This window comes from Oryctolagus cuniculus, chromosome 1 (assembly GCF_051225735.1).
Source record: "Oryctolagus cuniculus isolate XC-2025 breed Fujian yellow rabbit chromosome 1, ASM5122573v1, whole genome shotgun sequence".
In the NCBI taxonomy this organism is placed as follows: Eukaryota; Metazoa; Chordata; class Mammalia; order Lagomorpha; family Leporidae; genus Oryctolagus; species Oryctolagus cuniculus.
This window is the reverse complement of record NC_142867.1, coordinates 214711506-214736769: the sequence shown is the minus strand read 5'-3', so window position 1 is coordinate 214736769 and position 25264 is coordinate 214711506. Positions and strand designations below refer to the sequence as shown.

General features: G+C 43.1%; 1 protein-coding gene across 10 annotated transcripts in view; it reads left to right on the top strand.

The window, feature by feature from the left end:
- The window catches only part of LPAR1 (lysophosphatidic acid receptor 1), a 155072-nt gene that overhangs the window by 86924 nt on the left and 42884 nt on the right, over positions 1-25264 (top strand). For all 10 annotated transcript variants that reach the window (XM_008254984.5, XM_008254821.4, XM_051843292.3 and 7 more), the window contains exon 3: positions 5617-6364. In XM_008254984.5, coding sequence (XP_008253206.1) covers positions 5617-6364 — 748 coding nt within the window. The remainder of the gene's footprint in view (positions 1-5616; positions 6365-25264) is intronic.

Below are 25264 nucleotides of genomic sequence, written 5' to 3'. Positions count from 1 at the left end.
AAACAGAGGTAAGAGAGAACACAGCCCATTATACAGCACTAAAGCAGAGAGTCGCAAGTCAGTAACAGCTTGAGTTGAGGCTAGAGACACAGGGAAGGACTGATAAGATGATGAGAAGCTTAGATTTACATCTTAAATGTACTTACATGCCATTGGAACATTTTTTATTAGGGAAGCAGCTTGGTCAACTTGGTCTTAGAGAAAGCTCGCAAGGAAGAGGTTAGAGCTGGGTAGAAAGAACCCCTGAGAAGCCAGCATAGCAATACTGGTGATGGCCATGAAGGTGGCATAAAGTGGACAGCTGGAATAGATATTTGAGAGAATTTCCAGGATTCAGTTATTGAGTTAAATGATAAGGATGAGGGGGAAAGGAGACAATCCCAGGTTTAGTACTTGGGCAACCAGGATATATAGTGGGTCTCTAGCCCACAGCATAAGAAATATAGAACGAGCAAGTTGGGGGTCTTGTAGGGGATTATGGTTTGAGTTTGATCTTGAACACTGAAATTGAAGTACCTTGTAAGATAATCCATAGAGATAGGAGCAGGCAATTCACTAGGGCTAAGCAAGGAAATATGGATTAGAGGCATATTGGGAATATTTGGGATATATGAGGTAGTTGAAATCTAAATAGATAATTCTCTGAAATTATTGAATGATTGACGACACAAATAGTGCAGAAACATGCATATTGGGCAGAGGAAGGGGAGCCTCCAAAAATGATTAGGAAAGACCAGCCATGGAAAAGAATCGGAACCCAAAAGGGTATAATGTCACAGAAGCCAAGGAAAGAGAATTTTCCATAAAGAGCCTCTTGGTCAAGAGGGGAGAACTGAAAAGTTTCCGTTAGGATAGAATAGCTACACAAGGATCAGGATGACTGAGAAGGTAAATGAATCTCAAGGATTTGACTAGGGTGCATTTAGTGGAGAGGTGGGGACCGCAGCCATTCTGTAGGAAATCAGTGGCACACAGACGTTAGGGAGGACTTCACTGTGAAGGAGAAAGGATCAGAGCTCGGAGGAGAGCCTGTGATCATGGGGACCTTTTCTTGTTTCTGTTTTCTAAGACGACAGAGACTTAGTCTTGAATGTTGAAGGGAAGAATAGCAGTGGAGGGAGAGGAGGTGGTAGGGGAACGGGAAAGCAGAGCAAGAGCAGGAAAGAATAGAATAGAAGGAGGAAGGAGAAGAACCTGGAGAGAGGGAAGAGAAAGGAAGCAATTGCTAGAATGAGGTTCTCGGAACAGCAGGAAGGGATGGGATCCAGAGCCCTTGGGTGGAAAAGGGTGCACTGCTGTGGTAACAGAAGAGGAGAAAAGAAGGACTTACTATTGAAAAGGGAATTTTGTCTTTTATTGGGAGAAAATGAGGGAGTTCCAAGTTGATGATTTCTATTTTTCTTTTTTTGGCAAATGCTGATGGAGAGAGAGAAGATAGGGCTCAAAACTTTGAGAATGGCACATAAGTTTAAAATTGCCATTGTGTAGAATAAATATAGTAATGATGAGGGGAAAACAGGTTTTTGTGTGGCATTGAAGTTCCAGTTGAAGACAAACATCTTAAAATTATCCTGAGAGCAATCTGCAGCTATGTTGATTTTGTCTAACATTTATCAGAAGGATAACAGCAAGTTGGATTCATCCAAGACTGTTACTCTAGTACGTTGTTTTGGAGGTACAGTGAAGAAAAGAGATTAAAAGATAAATGCTTCTCTCCTTTATCTAAAAGTTCCAAGATTCAGGAAACAGAAAACTGAAGGTTTCTCATTACTCATTTGGTGTCAAAACTTTTCTGAATGAACTGTTGTGAAGTTATTTATAGTCTCCACTTACCAAATATATATGCCCATATATTTTGCTTCACAAGTTAATGTGTGTGCCTATAGAGTGCTGGGGAGTGACAGCACATTTGGAATATGTAGTGTATAACTGTTCTTAAAACCAGAAAAATTTTGAAGGACATCTGACCTCAAATGTCTTCAAGAAGTGAGTGTGTTCCTGTTAGCAGTGAGGAGGTTGGAATGATATACTGTGGAATCTTAGGCAGATAAGGGGAAGGGAAAGTGGGGAGGGTAATGCACGGGGGGTGGGGAAGCAGAAGGGTCAAGGACACAGACACATTCAAAGCACTGAAGTTTGGTGGATCAAATGAGGACAACTTTGTAGTGGGGGAGGTGTTGATGAGTAATTAGACTATCTCACTTATTTCCAAAGGGAGGTAGTTCTGGGTGGTTACACGGTCCAGGGTGTAACCACTGGGTGTGGGTGACTGAGATGTAATGGAATAGAAGTTATTAGAGATGACATCAAGAAAACGAGGGGCAAGAAATTTAGGTGAATTACTCATAGTAATGGCATAATTTGGGGTGGATCGGAGCACAGGAGGTCAAGTTCCTTGATCACCCATGAATGAGGCACTTAGGCAGGCACATAAGATACCAACATTTGTAAGACCAGGTCTTCACTCTTATGCTGGAGTATGATAGAGTAATATACAGCATATTAGGTGTGATGTTGGAATCCTGATCTAAAATCCAGTAGAGTCTAGATGTGAGGAAAGGGGCTTTAGTGTTGGGCCAGGTCGGAAGGCTAACCACACACGTGTCTTATCCTGCTTTCAAAATTGTCAGTGTTTGATAAACATCTGCACAGACTATGGATAGTAAGTAAAATCTCATCAAAAATAGTGTTAAAACTATCATATGTGCTAAGCAATTTATCAGAAACAAAGTGTCGCTCCCCCTCTTCGTGGAGGAACGACACAAGACCCTGCGCTGTTCTTTTGTCTGCTCGGCCCTCCCCGGGTTTGCTGCTGGTTCTTCCCGGGTTGGCTACCGTCCCTTCCACCCCCTGCCACATTCCCCACTTCCGCGGGGGAGCGGCACACCGCCGGCTGGCTCTCTCGGGGGGCTGCACAGGTGTTCCTTCAGATAGATGTTCCCCTTAGGAGAGTGATCCAACATGGGAAGTGAGATACTCAGCAGACTCATAGAATGGCGGATGTCCTAAATCGCACTCTGGCCTCAGAATCAGCCCTAAAGGCACTCGGATCTGGCTGAAAAGCCCATGAGAGTATTTCAGGCATGGAAAGCCAAGGCACTCTGGCAAAAAGATCTCTGTGAGTGAGATCCCAGTGGAAAGAACAGGTCTTCAAAGAGGGAGGTGCCTTTCTCTGAAGGGAGGAGAGAACCTCCACTTTGACTATGACCTTGTCTAAACAAGATAAGAGTCGGAGAACTCAAGGGGCTTCCATAGCCTTGGAAACTCATGACTGGTGCATAGGGAGATTATTGATGCCATAGACAGGAGTGTCAATTTGTAAAGTCAACAACAGGAGTCACTGTGCACTTACTCCTCATGTAGGATCTCTGTCCTTAATGTGCTGTACACTGAGGCTTAATGCTATAACGAGTACTCAAACAGTATATTTCACTTTGTGTTTCTATGGGGGTGCAAACGATTGAAATCTTTACTTAATGTACACTAAACTGATCTTCTGTTAAAAAAAAAAAAAAAAAAAGAAATTATCAATTCCCAACTTGACTCTCACTGGGATTAAACATGACAATAGGTCTGATCTGATTTCATCATGATTTAAAAAAAAATCATCTATTATTTTTCACTTTATGTTTCTGTGTGGGAACAAGCTGTTGAAATCCTTACTTAAGGTATACTAAGCTGATCTTCTGTATATTAAGATAATCGAAAATGAATCTTGATGTGAATGGAAGGGGAGAGGGAGTGGGAAAGGGGAGGGTTGTGGGTGGGAGGGACGGTGGGGGGGGGAAAGCCATTGTAACCCATGAGTCGTACTTTGGAAATTTATAAAAAAAAAAAAAAAAAAAAAAAAAAAAGATGTTCCCCTTAGATGTTCCTGGTGCATGCCGTCTCTCTCCTCCTTTATAGTCCTCCTCCGCCAATCCCAACTCGGCTGCCCACACGCCGAGTACGCTGCTCTCCTCCAATCAGGAGCAGGATCAGCTCCTGGAGGTCAGCACTCAAGTTGGCAAGAGGCAGCTGCGTAGAAGCTGTTTTCTCCTCTCCCAGCGCCATATTGTGGGAGAGCAGATGCATAGAATAAGTCTTAATTCCAGTAACTCAGTCCAGTCCGGGTTGCTCCCCACACAAAGCAAGATAAAAAGAAAGAAGTAAAATGTGAACTGTCCTTAAGAAATATTTTCTAATTCTAGAAATTTTGGACAAACTAGATGCTTTGGGATGAGGGATTTATTCTATGTGATATTTAATTTCCTAGTTTCTGAGCCGGCGCCGTGGCTCAATAGGCTAATCCTCCACCTTGCGGCGCCGGCACACCGGGTTCTAGTCCCGGTTGGGGCGCCGGATTCTGTCCCGGTTGCCCCTCTTCCAGGCCAGCTCTCTGCTATGGCCAGGGAGTGCAGTGGAGGATGGCCCAGGTGCTTGGGCCCTGCACCCCATGGGAGACCAGGAAAAGCACCTGGCTCCTGGCTCCTGCCAGGATCAGCGCGGTGCGCCGGCTGCAGCGGCGGCCATTGGAGGGTGAACCAACGGCAAAAGGAAGACCTTTCTCTCTCTGTCTCTCTCTCTCACTGTCCACTCTGCCTGTCAAAAAAAAAAAAAAAAAAAAAAAAATTTCCTAGTTTCTCCCATGTAACTTTCTACATTCTAATTTTGTTTAAATAGTTTTACTGAGTACAGATATTATTCTATGATAAGCTGTCTCTATCCTTTTTAGATTCAAATAAGAGCACCAATCATAGGCCCGTGTATTCTAATCAATAATATTGCAAAATAAGGAAACATAAACAGGTAGTGTTACTTATTATGATACTTCCTGCAGTCTCAGTATGTTTGATTTCTTGCAGAGCAAAGTGCCAAAAGCTCTTGAGAGGTTATCTTAGGTGCTCCAAAAAGAAAAAGATCCTCCAACGTCACAGATTGGTTGATGAATGCTATTCTGGGTATAAGGAGTCGTGGGGGTAGGCTGTGCTGACCACAGGAATGTAGAACAGCAAATGCTGGCTCTGGCCAAAGAAGCTTTGATGCATAGTGACCTCCTTGAAATGTTGGGATGGATGGTCCCTGTGGGAACCTGCATTATAAAATGTCTGTCACAGATTGAAGATACTATGTGAGACTAGAAGTGCAAAATAATAGGGCAATGATACCCTATCTATAAACCAACTGTGTTTACAGATTCCCTAAATAACAGGTCGAAATAGATTTCACTATGGTAAATACTCCAATTGCAACGTTCTGTAAAATTCTTGTCTGTCTCATGTATTTTAAGCAAGATTTTTGGGTCATGTGGCTTTTCTAGTAGACTTCAATGACACGCAACCACCAAGCAAGAGACCTTGTCATTTATTTGACTCCAACTGTCTTTAATCTAGAGGACAGTAATACTGTGAGAAACCTTGGGGTTTTAGCATGATCACAGAACATCATAGAAAGTCAGATTTTCAGATTCTTCGCTTTTATTTTTCTGCTGTATACCACCATAAAAGCCTTATGTATTTATGTATGTGTGTGTGTGTGTATATAATATATATATATACATGCACATCTGTCTTTGAGTTTGATATATGCCTTCTTTTTTTCTTTATTCCTCATCTTTCTATCCTTCCTCCCATTTAGTTCACAGCCATGAACGAACCCCAGTGCTTCTACAATGAGTCCATTGCCTTCTTTTATAACCGGAGTGGAAAGTACCTTGCCACAGAATGGAACACAGTGAGCAAGCTGGTGATGGGACTTGGAATTACGGTCTGTATCTTCATCATGTTGGCCAACCTACTGGTCATGGTGGCAATCTACGTCAACCGCCGCTTCCATTTTCCTATTTATTACTTAATGGCTAATCTGGCCGCTGCAGACTTCTTTGCAGGGTTGGCCTACTTCTACTTGATGTTCAACACAGGACCCAATACGCGGAGACTGACGGTTAGCACGTGGCTCCTCCGTCAGGGCCTCATTGACACTAGCCTGACAGCGTCGGTGGCCAACTTGCTGGCCATTGCAATTGAGAGGCACATCACAGTTTTCCGCATGCAGCTGCACACACGGATGAGCAACCGGCGCGTGGTAGTGGTCATCGTGGTTATTTGGACTATGGCCATCATCATGGGTGCTATCCCCAGTGTGGGCTGGAACTGTATCTGTGATATTGAGCACTGCTCCAACATGGCACCCCTCTACAGTGAATCCTACTTAGTCTTCTGGGCCATTTTCAACCTGGTGACCTTTGTGGTCATGGTGGTTCTCTACGCTCACATCTTTGGCTATGTTCGCCAGAGGACTATGAGGATGTCCCGACATAGTTCTGGACCCCGGAGGAATCGGGACACCATGATGAGTCTTCTGAAGACAGTGGTCATTGTGCTTGGTAAGTTTCGTCTTGACTCTCGCTTTATGGGCTCCCAGTGTAAATTTGTGTGTTGATGGTGGTGGTGAGTATCCACCAGGGAAGAGGCACTTTTATATCAAATGCCTGTGGCAGAATCCAATCACAGAACCAGCTTTAGGGAACTATGGGCCCCTGTGGTTGGTGCAGGATAAATGATGATAGCATGAAAGATATCCCCGAAAAGTACAGCTGTCTGGTATTGAAAGTATCAGAGTAATCAATGAAATTTGTTTAGTTTTTGAAAGGTTTCCTTATAGCCCACAGAGGGGAATTTTTGCTTTATAATGCCATGTTACAGATTCCCAGAGAGTGCTTTTGTGTAATAAGAATAGTTTTCATATGTACTTTTTTTCTTAAAGATCTATTTATTTGGAAGATTTACAGAGAGAGAGAGAGAGAGAGAGAGAGATCGAGAGAGAGATCTCCCATCCATACTCTCACTCCTGGTGGCTGCACCAGCTGGATCTGGGCCAAATTGAAACCGGGAGCCAGGAGCTTCATTTGGGTCTCCCACAAGGGTAGCAGGGACCCAGACACTTGGGCCATCTTAAACTGCTTTCCTAAGACATTAGCAGGGAGCTGGATCAGAAGTGGAGCAGCTGGGACATAAACCAGCACTCATATGGGATATTGGCATTGCAGGCAGTGGTGTTACCTGCTACATCACAACACTGGCCCCTATATATAGCTATTTTTATTCACTTACTTCAGAATGAGTTACCTGTCTCATTCTGTAATTGTTACTGTTAATAAGCAAATATAACAAAATTTTGTGTAGATTTTCTGAACAAAACAGATTATAATGAGTGATAGTCATCTTCATGAAAGCTTGTTTCTTTCACTAATTTTCTGCCTGTGGTTATGCTTTTTAGTTCATATTTCAAAGTGAACAACAAGATTTTATTTTTATGGACTCATTACTTTTGCCTTTAATTAACATTTTTTCCAGGATAGAAAATTTATGATGATGATCTAGAGGAGTACATTTCTTCCATGATATACTCAGAAAATAGTTAAAGAGCATCTACTAAGTTCTAGCCTCTGTGCCAGCCCCTGGGGATACACACATACAGAACATTTCTTCTCAAGTTTAGAGTGTCTGTTTTAAAGTTCACTGAGTGAGACTTGTTTAAATAATTACCCAATTGAATTACCTGTTCTCCATAGGCTGTGTTCAGATTAATGTTTGATTACATTTTTAAATCTTAAAAATATCCTTTTATTCTTTCATCTTTCCTGATGGAAATTCACTGGAAAGTTCCTATAATTCTCTTTGTAATGCTTTATAAAGCAGTATTGGGTGACTGTAATATGGGGTTATGTGTCTCCTCTGAAACTTAGGAATAACATTAATTTTAGTCACTGGAGGGAAATGGAGCCCTAATTATCATTAAATAAATGAACATTCTGGATGGTGTACCAGTTCTGTTTTAGGGTAGAATAAATATGTCACAGAGATAATTTTGGGATATATTGCTTGTGTCCCTCTCTGGACCTGTAAGAATGAGAAGTAGGTCCTGGAATTGCTGGCACAGCTACAGCCCTGCCTGACTGACTAGATCACGTGGGTGATGTCCTCACTGGATCCCTGCCTGACTAGATCACGTGGGTGATGCCCTCACCAGATCCCTGCCTGACTAGATCACATGGGCCATGTCTTCCTGGATCCCCTAACTGATAAGATCATGTGGGTGATGTCCTCACTAGATCCCTGCCTGACTAGATCACATGGGTGATGTCCTTACTGGATCCCCTGACTGACTAGATCACGTGCGTGATGTCCTCACTGGATCCCCTGACTGACTAGATCGTGTGGATGATGTCCTCACTGGATCCCCTGACTGACTAGATCACGTGGGTGATGTCCTCACTGGTTCTCTGCCTGACTAAATCACATGGGTGATGTCCTTACTGGATCCCCTGACTGACTAGATCATGTGGATGATGTTCTCACTGGATCCCCTGCCTGACTGATCACGTGGGTGATGTGCTCACTGGATCCCCTGACTGACTAGATCACGTGGATGATGTGCTCACTGGATCCCTGCCTGACTGACGAGATCACGTGGGTGATGTCCTCACCGGATTCCCTGTTGCCTCAGATGTGAACTTGTCTTATTCCATCCAGTGACATTTAGTAGAAGTATAAAAATGATTTTCTTGTATGTTTTAATTATCAACAAAAAACTTAAGCATCCTTGTGCCCCAAGGACATATTTTATATGATATGGATGGAATACATTTTCATTTACTATGGACATCATTTTTGTATGAAATTAAGTAACATGAGACATTTTACTATATTCTGTACTATCCCAAATATTGATTTACTGATGGCCTAAATGGTGGTTGACATTTTTTTTCATGTGTGTGCACTTTTTCTATTAAGACATCCAGTGGGACTTACAGGTTGTGGAACCACCAGTTGTAATCGACTATTTTGCAAGATGAACCTGCTAAGTTCTTGTCTTAATTTTGATCTTTGTATAATATCTGTCATTCTTCAGTGTGCAATATACTTAATGATCCAAATAAAATAAACTTTTGGGCCTCTTTGGCTTGTTGTCCAGGTTGAGGTCATTATTTGGAAGGTTTATAGGGCTATACAGACAGTGTACATCTCCCCTAAACACCTCTTCTCCAACCCCATCCTCACAAACCTCTAACTGGAAATTATCAGAAATAATGTGGCTCTCTGAGATTTAAACTTTTGGGCTCTACAGAGATCAAAGTAGTTGACTACTCTGGAATAAAATAGCATTATTTCTATAGCGATGACGGGGAGGAAGTTTCAGAAAATGGAAGAGTCCAGTCAGGGTAACAGGTGAAGGTATTTGGTAAGGCGAGGTAGGAGTGTGATTATTATAAATAGGAGGCAGGAATTCACTGAATAATTTGTACTTTTCTTGAGAAAAAGCAGCAAGAATGAGCAGGACCCATGCGGGGAAGTAGAGAGAAAGCTTAGATGAGGGAATTTGCAGTCCTGACCAGTCTGATATTTGTCAAGGTGAGACCTAATGCCATTCAAATAGCTTATTTCCTTGCTTGAATCACAAGTGTCCATACCTATGTGGGTATGGTTATATATATTAAAAAAAAAATGGGTTGTAGCAATGGGAATTCTGGTTTACCCAAGCTTCCCTCATTGTAAATCAATCTATTGACTACTTTTTTTTTAAGCTTTAGTTTATGCACATTTGACTTTTAGTATCAGTCTTTGCCAGATTGGTAGCTTCATGAAAATAGACAGCTGTTGTAATCTTTGATACTTGTGCTCTTCACATTGCCTGTCTCCACTGCTGGGCACAAAGTAGATGCTCTACAGCTAACTGTTGAATGAATGAATGTGGTGCCAAGACCATGTTTCTGAGCCTTCAGTATTGAGGAGCAGGGAGAGCCATGGTTCATGATGGTGGTTGCCACTTGATTTAGCTGCATGGGAGCCAGGCCTGGCTGTACTCCTGTCCCATTCTGTGTCTTCTTGTCCAGACGCACCAGATTGGAAAATAACCAGATGCAATGTGTGTGCCGTAAACAATGCGTTTTGCTTTCATTTTTTTTCTGGGGATAATTACACAGTGATTAGCTGTGTGGAAAATCTGCTCTTCCCGTTTTCACTTTGTCACAATGACCTCTGGACTAAATATTTGAGAAAGAGAGATGCAGAGAAGAAAGAGGAATAGAGGGAGAAGAAGAGAGTCAGACAGACAGACAGGCTGACAGAGGGTGCTCCCATCTGCTGGTTCAGTCCTGAAATGCCTACAGTGACCACGCCTGGAACAAACTGAAGCTAGCATGCAACAACTCAGTGCAGACCTTCCCCTGTGAGTGATAAGAATCTGTTGGCTTGAGCCATCACTGCTGCTTCCCACAGTCTGCCTTAGCAGGAAGTTGGAATTGGGAGCAAAGCTGGGACTTTGATGTGACTTAACCGGCCTCTTCACTGCTAGGCTGAACACTGCCCTTGACCTCTGGATTTTAGACCTGTACAGTTGTGGTGATCAAGAGAAGGATATGTTGGTTGGCAGCTGAGTTCCTAGAAAACAACTTAAAAATAAAGGCTCCTTTCAGATTTATGATGGCAATACCAGGGGCAGGTTGTTAGGCATGAGGTTGCATATAAGCTGTTTTTAAGTGAGTATTGGATCTTAATAATTATTTTTTTCTTCCAAACACTAATTTAGGATCAATCATGTGCCCAGCACTTAGAAGTTACTATTTGTTGGGGCCAGTGCTGTGGTGTAGTAGGTTGAGCCTCTGCCTGTGGTGCCAGCATCCCATAGCATCCCGAGTGCTGGTTCATGCTCTGGCTGCTCCACTTCTGATCCCGCTCCCTGCTAATGGCCTGAGAAAGTGGTGGAAGATAGTCCAAGGACTTGGGCTCCCACACCCATGTGGGAGACCTGGAAGACATTGTAGGCTCCTGGCTTCAGATCAGCCCAGCTCCGGCCATTACAGCCTTTTGGGGAGTGAACCAGCAGATGGAAGAGTACACATGCTCACTTTCTCTTTCTCTCTCTCTCTCTAACTCTGCCTCTCAAATAAATTAATAATTAAAAAAAAAAAGAAATTACTATTTGCAAATAACAACCTTATGGAGTATAGGTACTATTATTGATTTGTTAGTCTCATTTTCCATATAGTAACAACTGAGGTTCAGAGACATTAAAAAACTTGTCTAAGACCACATAGCTATTTACCTAGAGGAGCTGGGACTCAAAGTCAGGCTCTCAGGTTCCAGAGCCCAGGTAATTTTTCACATCCATGCCTTCTTGCTTCTCTATAATGAAAACAACCCCTGGTGCATGTTTTATTTTGTCTCAGTTTCATCAGCAGGGTGTTGCTAAACTGAAACTGTGACCCATTGGTTTCCATTGGTACTGCCTGCGGCTGCCTGTGCTTTGTTTCTGTGGGCAGTGAAAGCTTTAAGGGAGAACTCCTTTCTTCCTTTCTCTTCTGATGATGCCACGACGCTCGTTTCGCCTGCCCCTTTCCATTCTCTGGCGTGGCAGCATCAGCGAGCGACTGTCCCGGGGTGAAGTCATGCAGTCCCTCCCCAGGCTTGAATTCTCCATGTTTGACACTTTACCAAGAATTCCTTTTGAGTCTGTTCCATGGTTGAATCAGAGTGGCGGTCAAGATCTGCTTCCTTATTTGACCACGGTCTGCCTGGAGCTGTACGTCTGTTCCTGCCTGGTTCTGTTCTTCATGATGCTACTTCTTCTGGGGAAGTCACTAGAAAGGAGGAAACTTGGAAGGAGAAAAATCCTAATGATCACAGTGAATGTTGTGTGTGTGTGTGTGTGTGTGTGTGTGTGTGTCCTGGGAGAGACATAAAGTAAGACAAATCCGGTGTTCAGGTGGGGCTTATCGCTTCACGGAAGAAGATACTGATCTGTTTCGGCTGGAAAATATCACCACCGAAACTAAGTTATCCCTTCTTACCTGTGTACTCTGTGCCAAGGTCAACACTAGGCTCTTTGCATCATTGGTTGTTGGTAACCCCTTTAACAATGAAAATTGCATTTCCCCCATTTTGTATGGAATGAACCAAGTTACTATGGGAGAAGTAACTTGTCTAAGATCATTCTGCTTGTTAGCTGAAGAGCTGAGAGAGTTGTGGACTATACCCTCCGACTACAGGACCCTGACACTCCACATCCCATTTAAGAGATTATTACTTGTCATGTTGCTGGTGGTAGGAGCCAGATAAGTTTAAGCCTGCTGTTTTCTTGTTCATCCTGATGAAAGCTAATTTGGCTAGCATCCTGCCAGTGGAGCCCGATATACTTCTCTTTTCAGTTTAAATCCACAAGCATATCGTTGAGTGTCAAAGGAATGAAAAGATAAGTAAGGGAAATTCTTTACAGAGTTTATGGTGTAGTAGAGGAGACTTAGAGAGAGGTGAAAGGCAGTAGGAGCTGTGTGCCCGGGGAGGTATGCGCCGTGTAACCCTGAGTGGAGGGAAGGGAGGGTCTCCCAGAGCAGGAAGTGCAGTGGAGGTGGAGGAGCTTGCCATCCGGCCACGTGGTGGTGGAGGAGGAGGTGAGCCACAGTACGGGCGAGGGCTGTCACCTTTGTGGAAGTGTAGGCAGGTGTGATTAGTGTAGAGTGGGTATCCGGGTGCGGTTTCCATTAGAGGGGCAGTACCTTCAGAATATATGAAGGAGTTTGGGGCTTCTGCCTGTAGGCGATGGGAGAGGCTACAGGGCCCCTCAAGATAAAGTTCCTTATAGGTAGTTTCTTATAGGTAGGATCATCAGAATTTACCATCCAAACTGAGACCTTTTCAGTAATAAATACCGACACTAATTTGTTGGGATACTGGGACAACACTGGCAGACCTCGCCTGTTCTGGGCACCCCAGGTTGTGTGGTCCCTCTCCTGTTGGGCTCTGCTCTCTGTTGGTGTCTGTTCTCTCCAGGTTCTCCTTTGGCTTTCCAGAGGTGGAGCTTGTTCATTCCTGGGCTTGTGCCACCGTGTAAGAATGATACTGGAGGTTTTTTTTTTTTTTTTTTGCGGTAAAGGTCTGGACTTAAAATTTGAGAGCTAGAAAAGGTTCTTTATAATGACACCATCTACTTCCTTCCTCTTATAAAGGAGAAGACTCACACTCCCACGTTCATTGGCAAATGTTGGCCTGCGTTGCCATCACCCTAATCAGGTGCACTTTCCATTTTTTCTCCCCTTGTAAACTACACAGTATATTTATGTGGCTGCTTAGGATTAGGTCTAAACATTGTGGCTATGAAGGGAACCGGTCCCCATAGAAAGGATCACCTTGAATTTGGACTCATTATAAGCAACTGGTCATCTCTGTGGTGAAGTATTGACAAAGGTGTCTGAAAGCAAATCAGTGTGGCATTATGCAGCAGTTGCAAATATCGGCATCCTTTAACTTTCTTAATAACAGCAGTGCCTTGCTCTCTGTTCATTCAGTTTTTCTTTTTTCAAATTTGTACTGTACTCCATGTGTGTATTTCCTCACTTAGGTTTACCTATCTGAGTGCTGCTTGGCAAGTGACTTTCTCTGTAACTTCTGTAGGAACAAGTTGGCTAGTCTGATTTCCCAGGTTAATCGGGGATCTAGTATAAGGAGTATTCCCTGTGGATCAATCATGTAAAACTTTCTAGTGAAAAACTTAACAATGGGATTGGAATAAAAGCACGGGACTGTGTGTAGCTGGGGCGTCTTCTTTAATGATTCACTGTTAGAACCACTATCCCTGGGGCTGGTATTGTGGCACAGTAAACTTAACTGTCTCTTACTGCTCCAGCATTCCACAGCAGAGCCTCAGTTTGAGTCCCAGCTGCTCCACTTCCAATCCAGCTTCTTGCTAGTGCACCTGGGAAAGCAGCAGAGGATGGCCCAAGTGCTTGGGACCCTGCATTCACGTGGGAGACCTGAGTGGAGTTCCTGGCCCCTGGCTTTCACCTTGCCTAGCCCTGGCCATTGCAGCCATTTGGGGAGTGAACCAGTGGCTGGAGGCTCTCTATCTCCCTCTCTCTGTCTTTCAAATGAATTTTTTTATTTATTTATTTATTTATTTTTGACAGGCAGAGTGGACAGTGAGAGAGAGAGACAGAGAGAAAGGTCTTCCTTTGCCGTTGGTTCACCCTCCAATGGCCGCCGCGGCCGGCGCGCTGCGGCCGGCGCACCGCGCTGATCCGATGGCAGGAGCCAGGAGCCAGGTGCTTTTCCTGGTCTCCCATGGGGTGCAGGGCCCAAGCACCTGGGCCATCCTCCACTGCACTCCCTGGCCACAGCAGAGGGCTGGCCTGGAAGAGGGGCAACCGGGACAGAATCCGGCGCCCCGACCGGGACTAGAACCCGGTGTGCCGGCGCCGCTAGGCGGAGGATTAGCCTATTGAGCCGCGGCGCCGGCCTGTCTTTCAAATGAATTTTAAAAGTTAGGTAAAAAGAGCACTCTTCCTCTGTTAAAGGGAATGATGCACTTATAATGTATTATGTCAAAGAAATGAGTTTTAGCCTTTATGTTCCTGTGGAAAGCCATGTGGCTGGAAGGAAAGGTGTCCAGTTGGCGCTTTTGCTAGGGCAAGGGAATAGACACAAGTCCCTTATTCCCTGGCCACAGGTGACCAGCCACACACCCTGCTGCTCCAAAAAAAGGAATCAAAGCTACCTCCAGTCTCCTCAGGTCCAGTGGTGTCCCTGTGAAGGGTTCTTTGAGGAAGAGCCCAGGAGAATATTCGTGAGAGCCTTGATTGTTGAGCCAGCCCCTGGTCCGGCTTGGCACCCCGGTTGGTGGCCAGAAGACACACCCTGCAGCAGTCCCACAGGCCTGCCCAGACCCCAAGCCCCAGGCTCAGGTCAGAAGCAAAAACAGCCTTGCAACACCAGTTCTTTGTACCCCTTTGTTGCCCATCTCCATTCAAATATTTTTACTTAGAAGCAACTTGTAAACAGAAACAAAACCCCAAAATACCACGCAGACCTAACAGTGCCTGTGGAGGTGTGGGCGCAGGCACCAGGACATGAAGCCCTTTCTTATTTTAGGTCTGACTCAGCCCTCCTCCTGTGGAGACTCCCTCGGTCTAAACGAGTAGGTTGCAAAAGTATCCGTCCGTGTCGTTAAAGGTAATGAATGATAACCAGAGGCCGCAGATGAACCGTGGTGACCACTGGGCATCCCCGTGGCCGAGCGGCTGAGAGCCGGCATCTAGGGTGAGATGGGCCAGTATTGTAAGTCCCAGTCCTGGCTCCTTGCTTACTCACTCCATCACCCCGAATAAATGACTTCTCTGAGCCCCAGTCTCAGAATTCATCCATTGAGGATAGTAGGATCTTTCTCGTCCAAAGCTTGTGAGCAGTAGGCAAACTGATGGATATAAACCACTTAGTGCAGAGTCTGGCTTGCAGAAAGCAGGTGATACGTGGTGGCAATGGCTATCAGGACTGTTAGGGCTGGCCCACATGAACATCCTTCCTCCTTCTCTTTTTCTTTTATTTTAAAGACTTGTTCATTTTTCTGAAACTCAGAGTTACAGAGAGAGGGAGGGAGAGAGGGAGAAAGAGCGTGAGAGCGAGCGCACTGTCTTCCATCTGCTAGTTCACTGCCCAGATGGCCACAACAGCTGGGACTGGGCCAGATCGAAGCTGGGAGGCAGGAGCTTCTTCCGGGTCTCCCATGTGGATAGCAGGGTGCCAAGCACTTGGTCCATCTTCTGCTGCTTTCCCAGGCCATTATTAGGGAGCTGGATCAGAAGTGGAGCAGCTGGGATTTGAACCAGCACCCATACGGGATGCTGGCATTGTAGGCAGTGGCTTAAGCAGCTACGCCACAATGCCAGCCCCTCTTTCTCTTTTTCTGACAGTGGCATCCACACCTCCCCACACACCAAATCACAATAGTGGATTTGCTGTTTGAGATACCACTTCATTTCTTTGACATACTATAAAGATACTGTTGTTGTTAGCAGCTGTTGGCTCTAGGAATAGGATGTACATTTTATCTGTAAAGCTTTTGGTTTTCCAAAGATATATCTGTATTGCAGTGTTGGCTATACTTTGTTCGTTGAGCCTCAACTCTGTGTATGAGAAGTTCTGGTAGCATCAAGGAAATAGAAGTTTCCTGAAGATGAATAAGTGGTGTTGACTAATATGAATTTTGGAATGGCAGAGGCTGCTCTGCGGGTATCTCTTAAAAGTCATTGGCTCCTTCAGATGCATCTGCAACACTTAAGGCACTGCTGGCAACCCAGATATCATTTAGAGCTCCATTCTGTGTCCTTTTGATCAATAGGGGGAAATGGTAAGTGAATGGGATCCCATCTTCACAGTGTAACCATCTACAAATCCTGCAGGCTTCGGCTTCGTGGTCATCCACCCAGGAAGGAAAGGGTGTTTCATTTCTTTGACTCTTCCTTGCGACCTGGTCCATCTCATTGGAGGATCCTCATGGACAAGGTTTTGTCTTACGTCCCAGCACCTTGAGCAGGTCTCAGGGCTTAGCAAACTCTAGCTATTTGTTGAATGACTAATTGAGCTAGTCTGAGTTGGGAGTGTTACAGGTTTCCCAGTTACCGTAGAAATATACTTGTGCAGCCTGAAATCCAACTTGATTCAATCACAACTTCCATTCTATTTGTCCTGGGATTGCTACAGTGAAGCAGCTCCACCTGTCTGGGGCATTTGTAAGGCTTGGTTACACACACTTATTGTGTGCAAACACTTATTGTGTGTTTCTAAGTTCTGTTGTGGAGAAAATGTGGACTCTGCTCTCAGGGAGCCCTCATCTTGGTAGGTAATGAGTGATAGTTTGAATAAGTGCAATCTACCATGTAAGTAAACACAGTATACTTGTGCTATGTATACAGTATGCAAAGGGTTATAGGAGTGCTGTTTTCTGGCTGGGCATTGAATGGAAAGTCTTCAAGATAAACGTAAAACTGGAATTCCATCATGGTTGATGTGTGAGGGTTTGCTGAGTGACCTCAGGCAAAGGAATTATTTTCATCAGATATTACTGACACTCTGAATTGAACAGCCTGTTCAGTCACTCTCCTGAGACTGCAATTATTATGCCACTTTAGATATCACCTTAACCCTTGTTAGGCAGATCTCAAAGGAATCCCTAGATGTAGCAGGGGAAGCTTCTCTAATGGTCAGATCACATTTGCTTATAATTGTTTGCCTGCGTCTTGCACTGGTATAATACATGCATGTTTTAAATTGGCCAAAGGTAGCAGATCAGCATCATTAAACTGGTGATGAAGTACATGTGTTTTGAATGGTTACTGATCTTTAAAAAAAAGGTATATATTTTAATATGTGCAAATTAACATCCTATGAAAAGGAACCAGGACTCTATCATGACAAAAAATGTGTTTCAGTGCCTGAAAGATCATGGCTAGGAGAAGTTGACACCTACACCTGTAGCATAATGGGAGTATAATTTTCTACGGCGTCTCACAGTCTGCAGTGGCTTTGTCGGGAAGGAAGATTTGAGAATGCAGGGCAGCTGCCACCTCTACAAGTGTACAGTGCTATTTTCAGGGCTTTGCATTCTTTGAGACAGTGCATCGTTTCTGATTCCCTGATACACATGGATTAAGTAAGAACGAACATGGAATCCATGCCTGGGCAAACTGCCAGACTTTGCAAAATAAAAATAATCACATGGGCCATGCTTGTACTAAAAGAACAGAATTTGTTGTTTATCTGAAATGCAAATTTAACTGGACATCCTCTATTTTATCTGGCACCCACAACAGGCATAACAATAAAATGCATTGACTGGGAAATAAAGCATTTGAGATGACAGCTGACTCTCTATTATGTAGGTTTTCTTTATAGTTTTCCGTTTTATGCTAGTGAACAGTTTATGACCATGAATTTATTGATTTACTATTTCTGATTTTTAGTTTGCGTTCCCTGGAAATAAAGGGTTGTGTCCTGTTTATTGAATGTGATATTTGATTTTCAGCAATGATGTTTGCCTATGAGCAGGTGGAGTTGAGTACCTCCATATCAAACCCAAATTATTCTCTTCTGCTATGCATTTTTGATCATGCTCTTTGAAAAAAATCATTTTAGTGAAATGAGCTCTTTGCACACAGAGGGTTTTTGTGTGTGTGTTGGTATTGTTGATATTTTTCTTTGAGGTTTAAACCAGAGACTTGTGCCTCTGAGAAGCTACTTTTTATTCATGTATTTGAAGATGATAGTGTCTAGACTAAATGTTGTCATGGCTTGACTTCAACCCTGGCCGGTCTCTTCCACCAATAGAGGAGTCATTATAATGGGCCAAAGCAAATATGAAGTTCTAATAGGGTGACACAGCAGTAACAGGGTCTTTTTGAAGAAGTGGGATTGAATCTGGCATGGGGAGACTGGAAAGTCATGGCTGCCCCTATTTATCCTGCCCTAGCAGGATTTTGTTGACACAAGGAACGCTGCGTGTTGAGTGGGGTTTTCCATGAGTTCATTCTAAATGAGTATTTCTGCACTTCAGAAGGCTTCTCTGTATGTGGCAGGCATGAATTCATTTGCTTGAGTTATTTTCCTTTCTCGTGGGAGAGAGAAGATAGCCACTTAGGAGTGCAGCCTTAAAGGACCTGCAGGAGAGACCGAGGAAAAGTCCAGAAGCTATTTCTATAGTGCCGTGAGTGTTTCAGCATTTCCTGCCAAAGGGATTTGCTTGCTAACCTTATTGAGCATGAGCACTTGGTGCGCGGGAATGTTCCTTCGTATACTGGCCCAGTTCCAAAGGAAAAGCTAGGCCATAAATCGAGGAGCTGGAATCAGTGAGTTTTTGAATTAAAACAAGAGAGGCTGTATTTAGGCATCCTTTAAAAAGTGTGTGTGTGTGTGTGTGTAAAATGATCAAATGGTCAAATAAACAAAAGTTGTAGAACTTAGAGCACTAGCCTTGTTTAAGTTGGCAAATTCTAATGTTTTAGGGGAGAAGTGACGATGTTTTAATTAAAAACACTATTTCTAAGGCTCTGTGCATATATTCTAGAGTGTATTAACAACCACTAACACCCAAAAACAATTTGTCTAGAGTGGAAGAAAATGTTGTAGAAACCAAATATGATTAATATTATATTCAATTTTATCAAATTCAAATTTGATCAATAGTATTCCATTATATAATCAGATAAGAGTAACATAATGGAATTTCCTAATGTTTTCGTTCAATCTGAATTACTTCTACCACTTTTGAAGCAAAAGACTTGTCAATAACATATTAATAAATTTAAAAAACAACATTAAAATTAGAAAAGAGATGAGACAAAACATTCATTTACATATTGATCTATGATACAGTACATAAAAATAATTTGTTGTGGTTACTTTATATATTCAATATATTATTCCTCAGTAATTACTGATTTACAGCTTTAATAATAATAGTATTGTGTTTAGCTTTATTACTGGGTAGCTCATTGAGATCATGAGATATTTTGATCCACTGTTTTCAATCAGATTTTGAGGACTTTTGATACTGACTTTTTACAAATGCGTATCTAAATTAGAATTAAGATACTATCAATTTTTTGTTGAGAAGATATTTCCTAGAAATATGTATTATATGTTATTAATCTACTTTAAGCTCTTCAACAATTTAATATATCATACATTTCAAATATTTCTTGCTTATTGTATTTTTCTGGTTTAATTGAAATTTTCCTGAGAATTAGATCCTTGTATATGAATTATAGAATGAAGACTTATTTACTGACTAATTTTTTGAACATGAGTAGCAACTAATACATGTACCATTGTAAGTTTTCATTTTCCTTTCATTTAATTATCATTGGCCTTACTTTACAGTTAAATTTTGTGAAAAGATTTGATTCTTCTTTTAAACTTTAATACGAAAGGATAACTATTTTGTACAATTTCATCGTTTTCATTAACTTTTCTTTTTAACTTTTCCTAGGTCAATATTTTTAGAATTGAGAGTTAAGGAAGTGTTGGTCATGATTGTTACCACTGAGCATTTACTAATCATCAGGATTTACTAAATTCTGCCTTGTCCCAAATTGACTATAGTTCTGAACAAGAATGAAAGTCTCTCTGAATCTGTCTCCTCACTGCCAAATACAGAAAATAGATTTTTGTGATGGTTGTGTATGGTAATGTATATAGAAGCTCTTTTTTGGGAGGTGTCACTCAAATCTAAGCTATAAGTGTCTCTGCAGCTGCTGAGTACTGAGCAGTCGCCCAAAGTAGAAAAAAAAAATGTTTGGCATACCAAGGAGGGCATGTGATGTAGTGTGGCTTCGAAGGCATTCGCTGCGTTCGAACTCCAGGCCGGCCACTTAGCGGTCGGTGTGACTTTGGGCAATCCACTTAACCTTTACAACAACTTCCTTATCTGGACCAGGACTACGTCAGCGTCAGAATTTCTGCAAGTGTGGTCCAATGACCACCTGTGTGTGAGTCACCTGGGATGCTTGTTAACAGGCAGTTTTTGGGCCCCAGCCCAGATTTGCTGAAGCAGGATCTTTGTGTTGGCATCCAGGCTCAATGCTTCAGTCACACACACCTCCAGCCCTGACGGTGCTGGGTTCTCTGGTTTAAATTACAAGGCATTCAACCTGTCCTTGTTCAACTTTAAACTCTTTATTTTTTTTCACCTTTGCCAGTGAAAATGACTCATTTTTGGTACCATTTAAACAGTAAGTAGCTGTGACTGCCCCATGTGTATGGATTTACACACCTGCTTTGCAGGGGAGAGGATGAGAAGGGCAGTGGAAGGGAGGAAAAGCAGAGTCAGAACACAGAGGACCACTAACATAAGATCCTTGGCTCTTGGAGAGCTTACTATCCAAGGAAATGTAGACTTTTTCTACTATATAGACTCTCCTCTCCAAGTATTTGAAATATTCACACTAGTTTTATCACCTTAGGAAAGTATAATCTGTTAGATTGAAAGTTCATTTCACTTACATTAAAAATGCAGTTGATCTGTTATAAGGTTCCTTGAGAAATTATAGCTTATCTAGGAATGCTTCAGTAGGCATATAATTTTATATTATTCTTAGGCAAGATTTGGCACAGTGGTTAAGATGCCACTTGGGATGGCCACATGCCTTATAAGAGTGCCTGGATTTGGCTCAGACTGCGACTCCACCTTCCTACAAATTGCATACCCTACAAAGTAGCAGGTCTAACTCAAGTGATTGAGTCCCTGCCTCCTCTTTGGGAGACCAGGATTGAGTTCCTGGCTCATGTTTTTGGCAGGCAAAGAGAAAGACACAGTCAGAAATAGACACACAGAGAAAGGGGGCTCTTTCATCCATTGGTTCACTCCCCCAATGCCCACAACATCTGGTGCTGGGCCAGGCTGTAACTAGGAACCTGGAACTCTGGAACTCAATCCAGGTCTCCCACGTGGTTGGTAGGGACCCAAGTATTTGAGCCATTACCTACCACCTTTCAGAGTGTGCATTATCAGGAAGCTGGAATTGGGAGAGGAGCTGCAAGTTGGTACTGGATTGAGACTATAGATTTATGGCGTTTACACAGTCTTCTAATGCCAGGCTTGAATTGTCTGTAGAGTAGCAATGGCATATGGTTTGCCATCATCTGTTCAAACATCTTGGATGTAGAGAAAAATCTTATCTCTCCAGAGAACAGATTATTATCAGATGCCACCCCCCTGGATCTAGTTCTCTTCCTTTGGTGCCATCAAGAAAACCATTATGTATAAACTGAGTTTGAGTGACATTCCTGTATATAGCCTATTGTGTGTTTGGAAAACAAATACTAAAGTGTATAATCCTTGCTCACTTACAAACATGATTAAAACCATACACAATGACAGTAAGTCCACAGTACATGTAAGTATGAAGCACATATAGCCCTATCATCCCAATCCAGTACCTACAGGCTGAAGAGGGAGATGTTATGTGTATATAGGTGATTCTTAGGAAAGGCAGGGGATGAGTGTTCAGTCAGTAGTGAATCAGGAAAACTTTATGTAAATGAGTTTAGACTTGGGTGTTGAAGTGTGATGGTTTTATTGGATGTATTAGATTGTATTATGTGAGATATTAGATCATATTATTAGACTTCATGGACTTGGGTGTTAAAGTATAAATGATACAGGTTTGGAAATGAGATATTACATTGGATTAAATTTACTCTTTTATGTACTGAATCTTGCTTTAATAATATTTATTACTTTTTTGACTACCAAGTAATGTACCTTCATTGGAAAAAAAAACAAAAGAAAAATTAAAACAATGAAAGTCACAGGCCAGAGTCACGGTGCAGTGGATTGGGCTTCTGCCTACAATGATGCGTCCCATATCAGGGCACCAGTGCTAGTCCTGCCTGCTCCACTTCCAGTCTAGCTTCCTGCTAATGCAGTTGGGTCCCTGCCACCCACGTGGGAAATCTGGATGGAGTTCCTGGCTCCTAGCTTCAGTCTGGCTCAGCCTTGACCATTTGGCCTTTTAGGGAATGAATCAGCAATGAAAGATCTCTTTCTCTCTGTGTTTCCTCTCTCTGTCACTCTGCCTTTCAAGTAAAGGAAATAAGTCTTAAAAAAAAAATGGGACTGGCACTGTGGCGTAGCAGGTAAAGCCACCACCTGCGGTACCAGTTCCGATCCAGCTCTCTGCTATGGCCTGGGAAAGTAGTAGAAGATGTCCCAAGTCCTTGGGCCCCTGCACCCGCTTGGGAGACCCAGAAGAAGCTCCTGGCTCCTGGCTTCGGATCAGCACAGCTCTGGCCATTGTGGCCATCTGGGGAGTGAACCAGTGGATGAAAGACCTCTCTCTCTCTCTCTCTCTTTCTCTCTCTTTCTCTCTCTTTCTTTCTCTCTCTCTCTGCCTCAGCCTCAGCCTCTCTGTAACTCTGCCTTTCAAATAAACAAATAAATCTTTAAAAAAAAAAGGAAAAGTCACTTAGAATTTTAGCTTTCATAGAGAAACCAAAATTATCAAAATGGATGTTCTTTCTAGTCCTTTGTGCAAATTGAGAGTTTATAATTGATATCTTGTAATACACACAGTTGTATTATGATTTTAAAAATGTGATTTTATGTCATGAAGTAACATTTAAAAACCTGACTTTTCTAAACAAATTTCAGTACATCCATAGGATGGAATAGTGTATTCTTGGAACCTGTGTGTACTTAAGTTTTCTGTCATTTTTTTCTTGCTATGACAAATAATGTTAAGATAAATATTATCCAATACCAAATTTTACTCTTCTCACTGAAACTATGAATCTTAACTATGTATTGTGTAATGTCCTCCAGAAATTTTGTGCCATTGTACACTGTTGCCACAAGTCTATGGGAGGATTTCATCACATACGTGGTAATATTGGACGACTTTTTTCTTCATGCACTACATTGTAGCTGTTGACATTTTTATTCATGAGGATAAACATGACCAAGTCTAAAAAGAAAAAAAAGATGGAAACTTTTTGGTGATTTAGGAATTAAGGATAAATATAAACGGGGATGCAATTGATCACGTTTAAATATATGACTGCTTTGAAGTACTCTGTTCCTTGTAAGTTTCTATGTTCCTGTAGACTCTAAAGGCCTGGCAGCTGAATGCTGCAGCCTGGCTGTCACAGCCTTGCTTCTGAAGTCCCCACTTCCTGGATCCTAATCCTGTTGCCACTCCATGCCAGTGGCATTATCTCGGGCAACCAATTTCAGTTGCTCCAAGCTCTGGTTTCCTTATCTGTAAAATGAGAAGCAGGGCAGAAACGATGCAACTGTGTAAGGTTCAGGGAAGTTACTGTAGAAGATGCCAAGTGCATGAGTACCTGGTAGATACTTCTGCAGATTGCATAATGCCAACCTTGGTGCTTTTGCCAAATTCTACTGTTTCTCCGCTGAAATGCAAAGTCTCTGGGTCAGTCCTCATTGTGGTAGGTCTCTGTCATGTTGTGGGAAGGAGCAGAACCCACCTCACTTCTGGGACTCAGCGGGGCAGATCTCCTTTAGCCCCAACGGTGCTGCCACGTCAAAGGGTTCCAAAAGACGGAAGGCAGACGTGCAACTTGCTCTTACGTTCCTTGCTTCTCTGTCTTCCCTAGAAAACTGTGATCCCCAACTAAGCTCTGCAGTTTCTCAGTTCACTCTTTGTACTAGTTTGGTGTTTTTTTTTTCATAGTGCCCCTAGGCCACATGAAACACTCAACAATTTCATTTATTAAGCGTGTGAAGTAATTTAATTAATGAGTACATAGGTCCCATAGATTAGTAGCCATTTTGCAAAACAAAACCAAATAATCACAGAAGGGAAGAAGATGCTTCCTGTCTTAACTCCTAAATCACTAAGACACGTGTGGCCATTGGACACTGCGTGGCTTCTGAGAACGTGGCCACAGACAGAACCCTGCCTTCCTCATTGCCTGTGGCACATGGAGCTTGATGCAACCTTTTGTTTGCATCACTGCAGATGTCATCTAGCAAAGACAGGATGTTACAGAAGGGAATTTAATGCCATCTGATGTTGAAGCTGTGAAGTCTCTCCTGACAGTAGCCCAGAGGGTGTCTCAGGTCCAGTGTCACCATGTCCTTCAAAATGTAAACTATCTAGCAGTGCTCCTGAAAATCCTTGGATCACAGCTGGGAGCCAGGGCCCTATTGTATCCCTGGCTTCTGGCTTTAGTTGGATTTCGTTCTCATTGCCTCTTCTTGTCCCCTAATTCCTGTTTTTGTTTTCTGAAGGGTTAGACCTCTCTGTGCTGCTTCCCTTTTGTCCAGGGCCTTCGTTTGTTTGCTCACCATCAAGCAGCAGAAATGTCTTCCTCCCTCCCTCTCACCTTCCCTGCCTGCCTTCCTTTCTTTTTAAGAGATTTATTTGAAAATCAGAGTGACAGAGAGGGAAGGAGGCAGGAGGAGGGAGGAAGAAGGAGGGAGGGAGAGAGAAAAGGAGGAGAGAGAACAAGTGCTTCCATCCGCTGCTTCACTCCCCAGATGGCTTCAACAGCCAGGTCTGGAGCACACGGAAGCCAGAAGCCCCTACTCCATCCTGGTCTCCCAGGGCTCAAGCACTTGAGCCGTCCTCCCCTGCCTTCCAAGGTGCATGAAGTAAGCAGTTTCTGGACCTCTGCAGACCCACCAGCAGCCCTGCGGCTCTGGGGTGGTTGGTAGCTGGCTCTAGGTCAATTGCTAGTGTTTCAATCCTGTAGGATTTCTTTAGTTCACAACTCCAAGGAGCATGGTTTCCGAGGCAGGCTGCCTCAGTGGCTTGTCCGTGACGCGGATCCCTTGTAGCTACCCGACTGTGGCATGCTCCCTGCAATGTGGGTGTGCGTGCCTGCCACACCAGGCCTCCTGGCTCACCAGGGTCACTCATGCCAAGGGCGCATCTCATGGCCCCTGTTCTTGGAGTGGCAACTCAGAAAATGGATTGGAAAATGGTTGAGCGGTT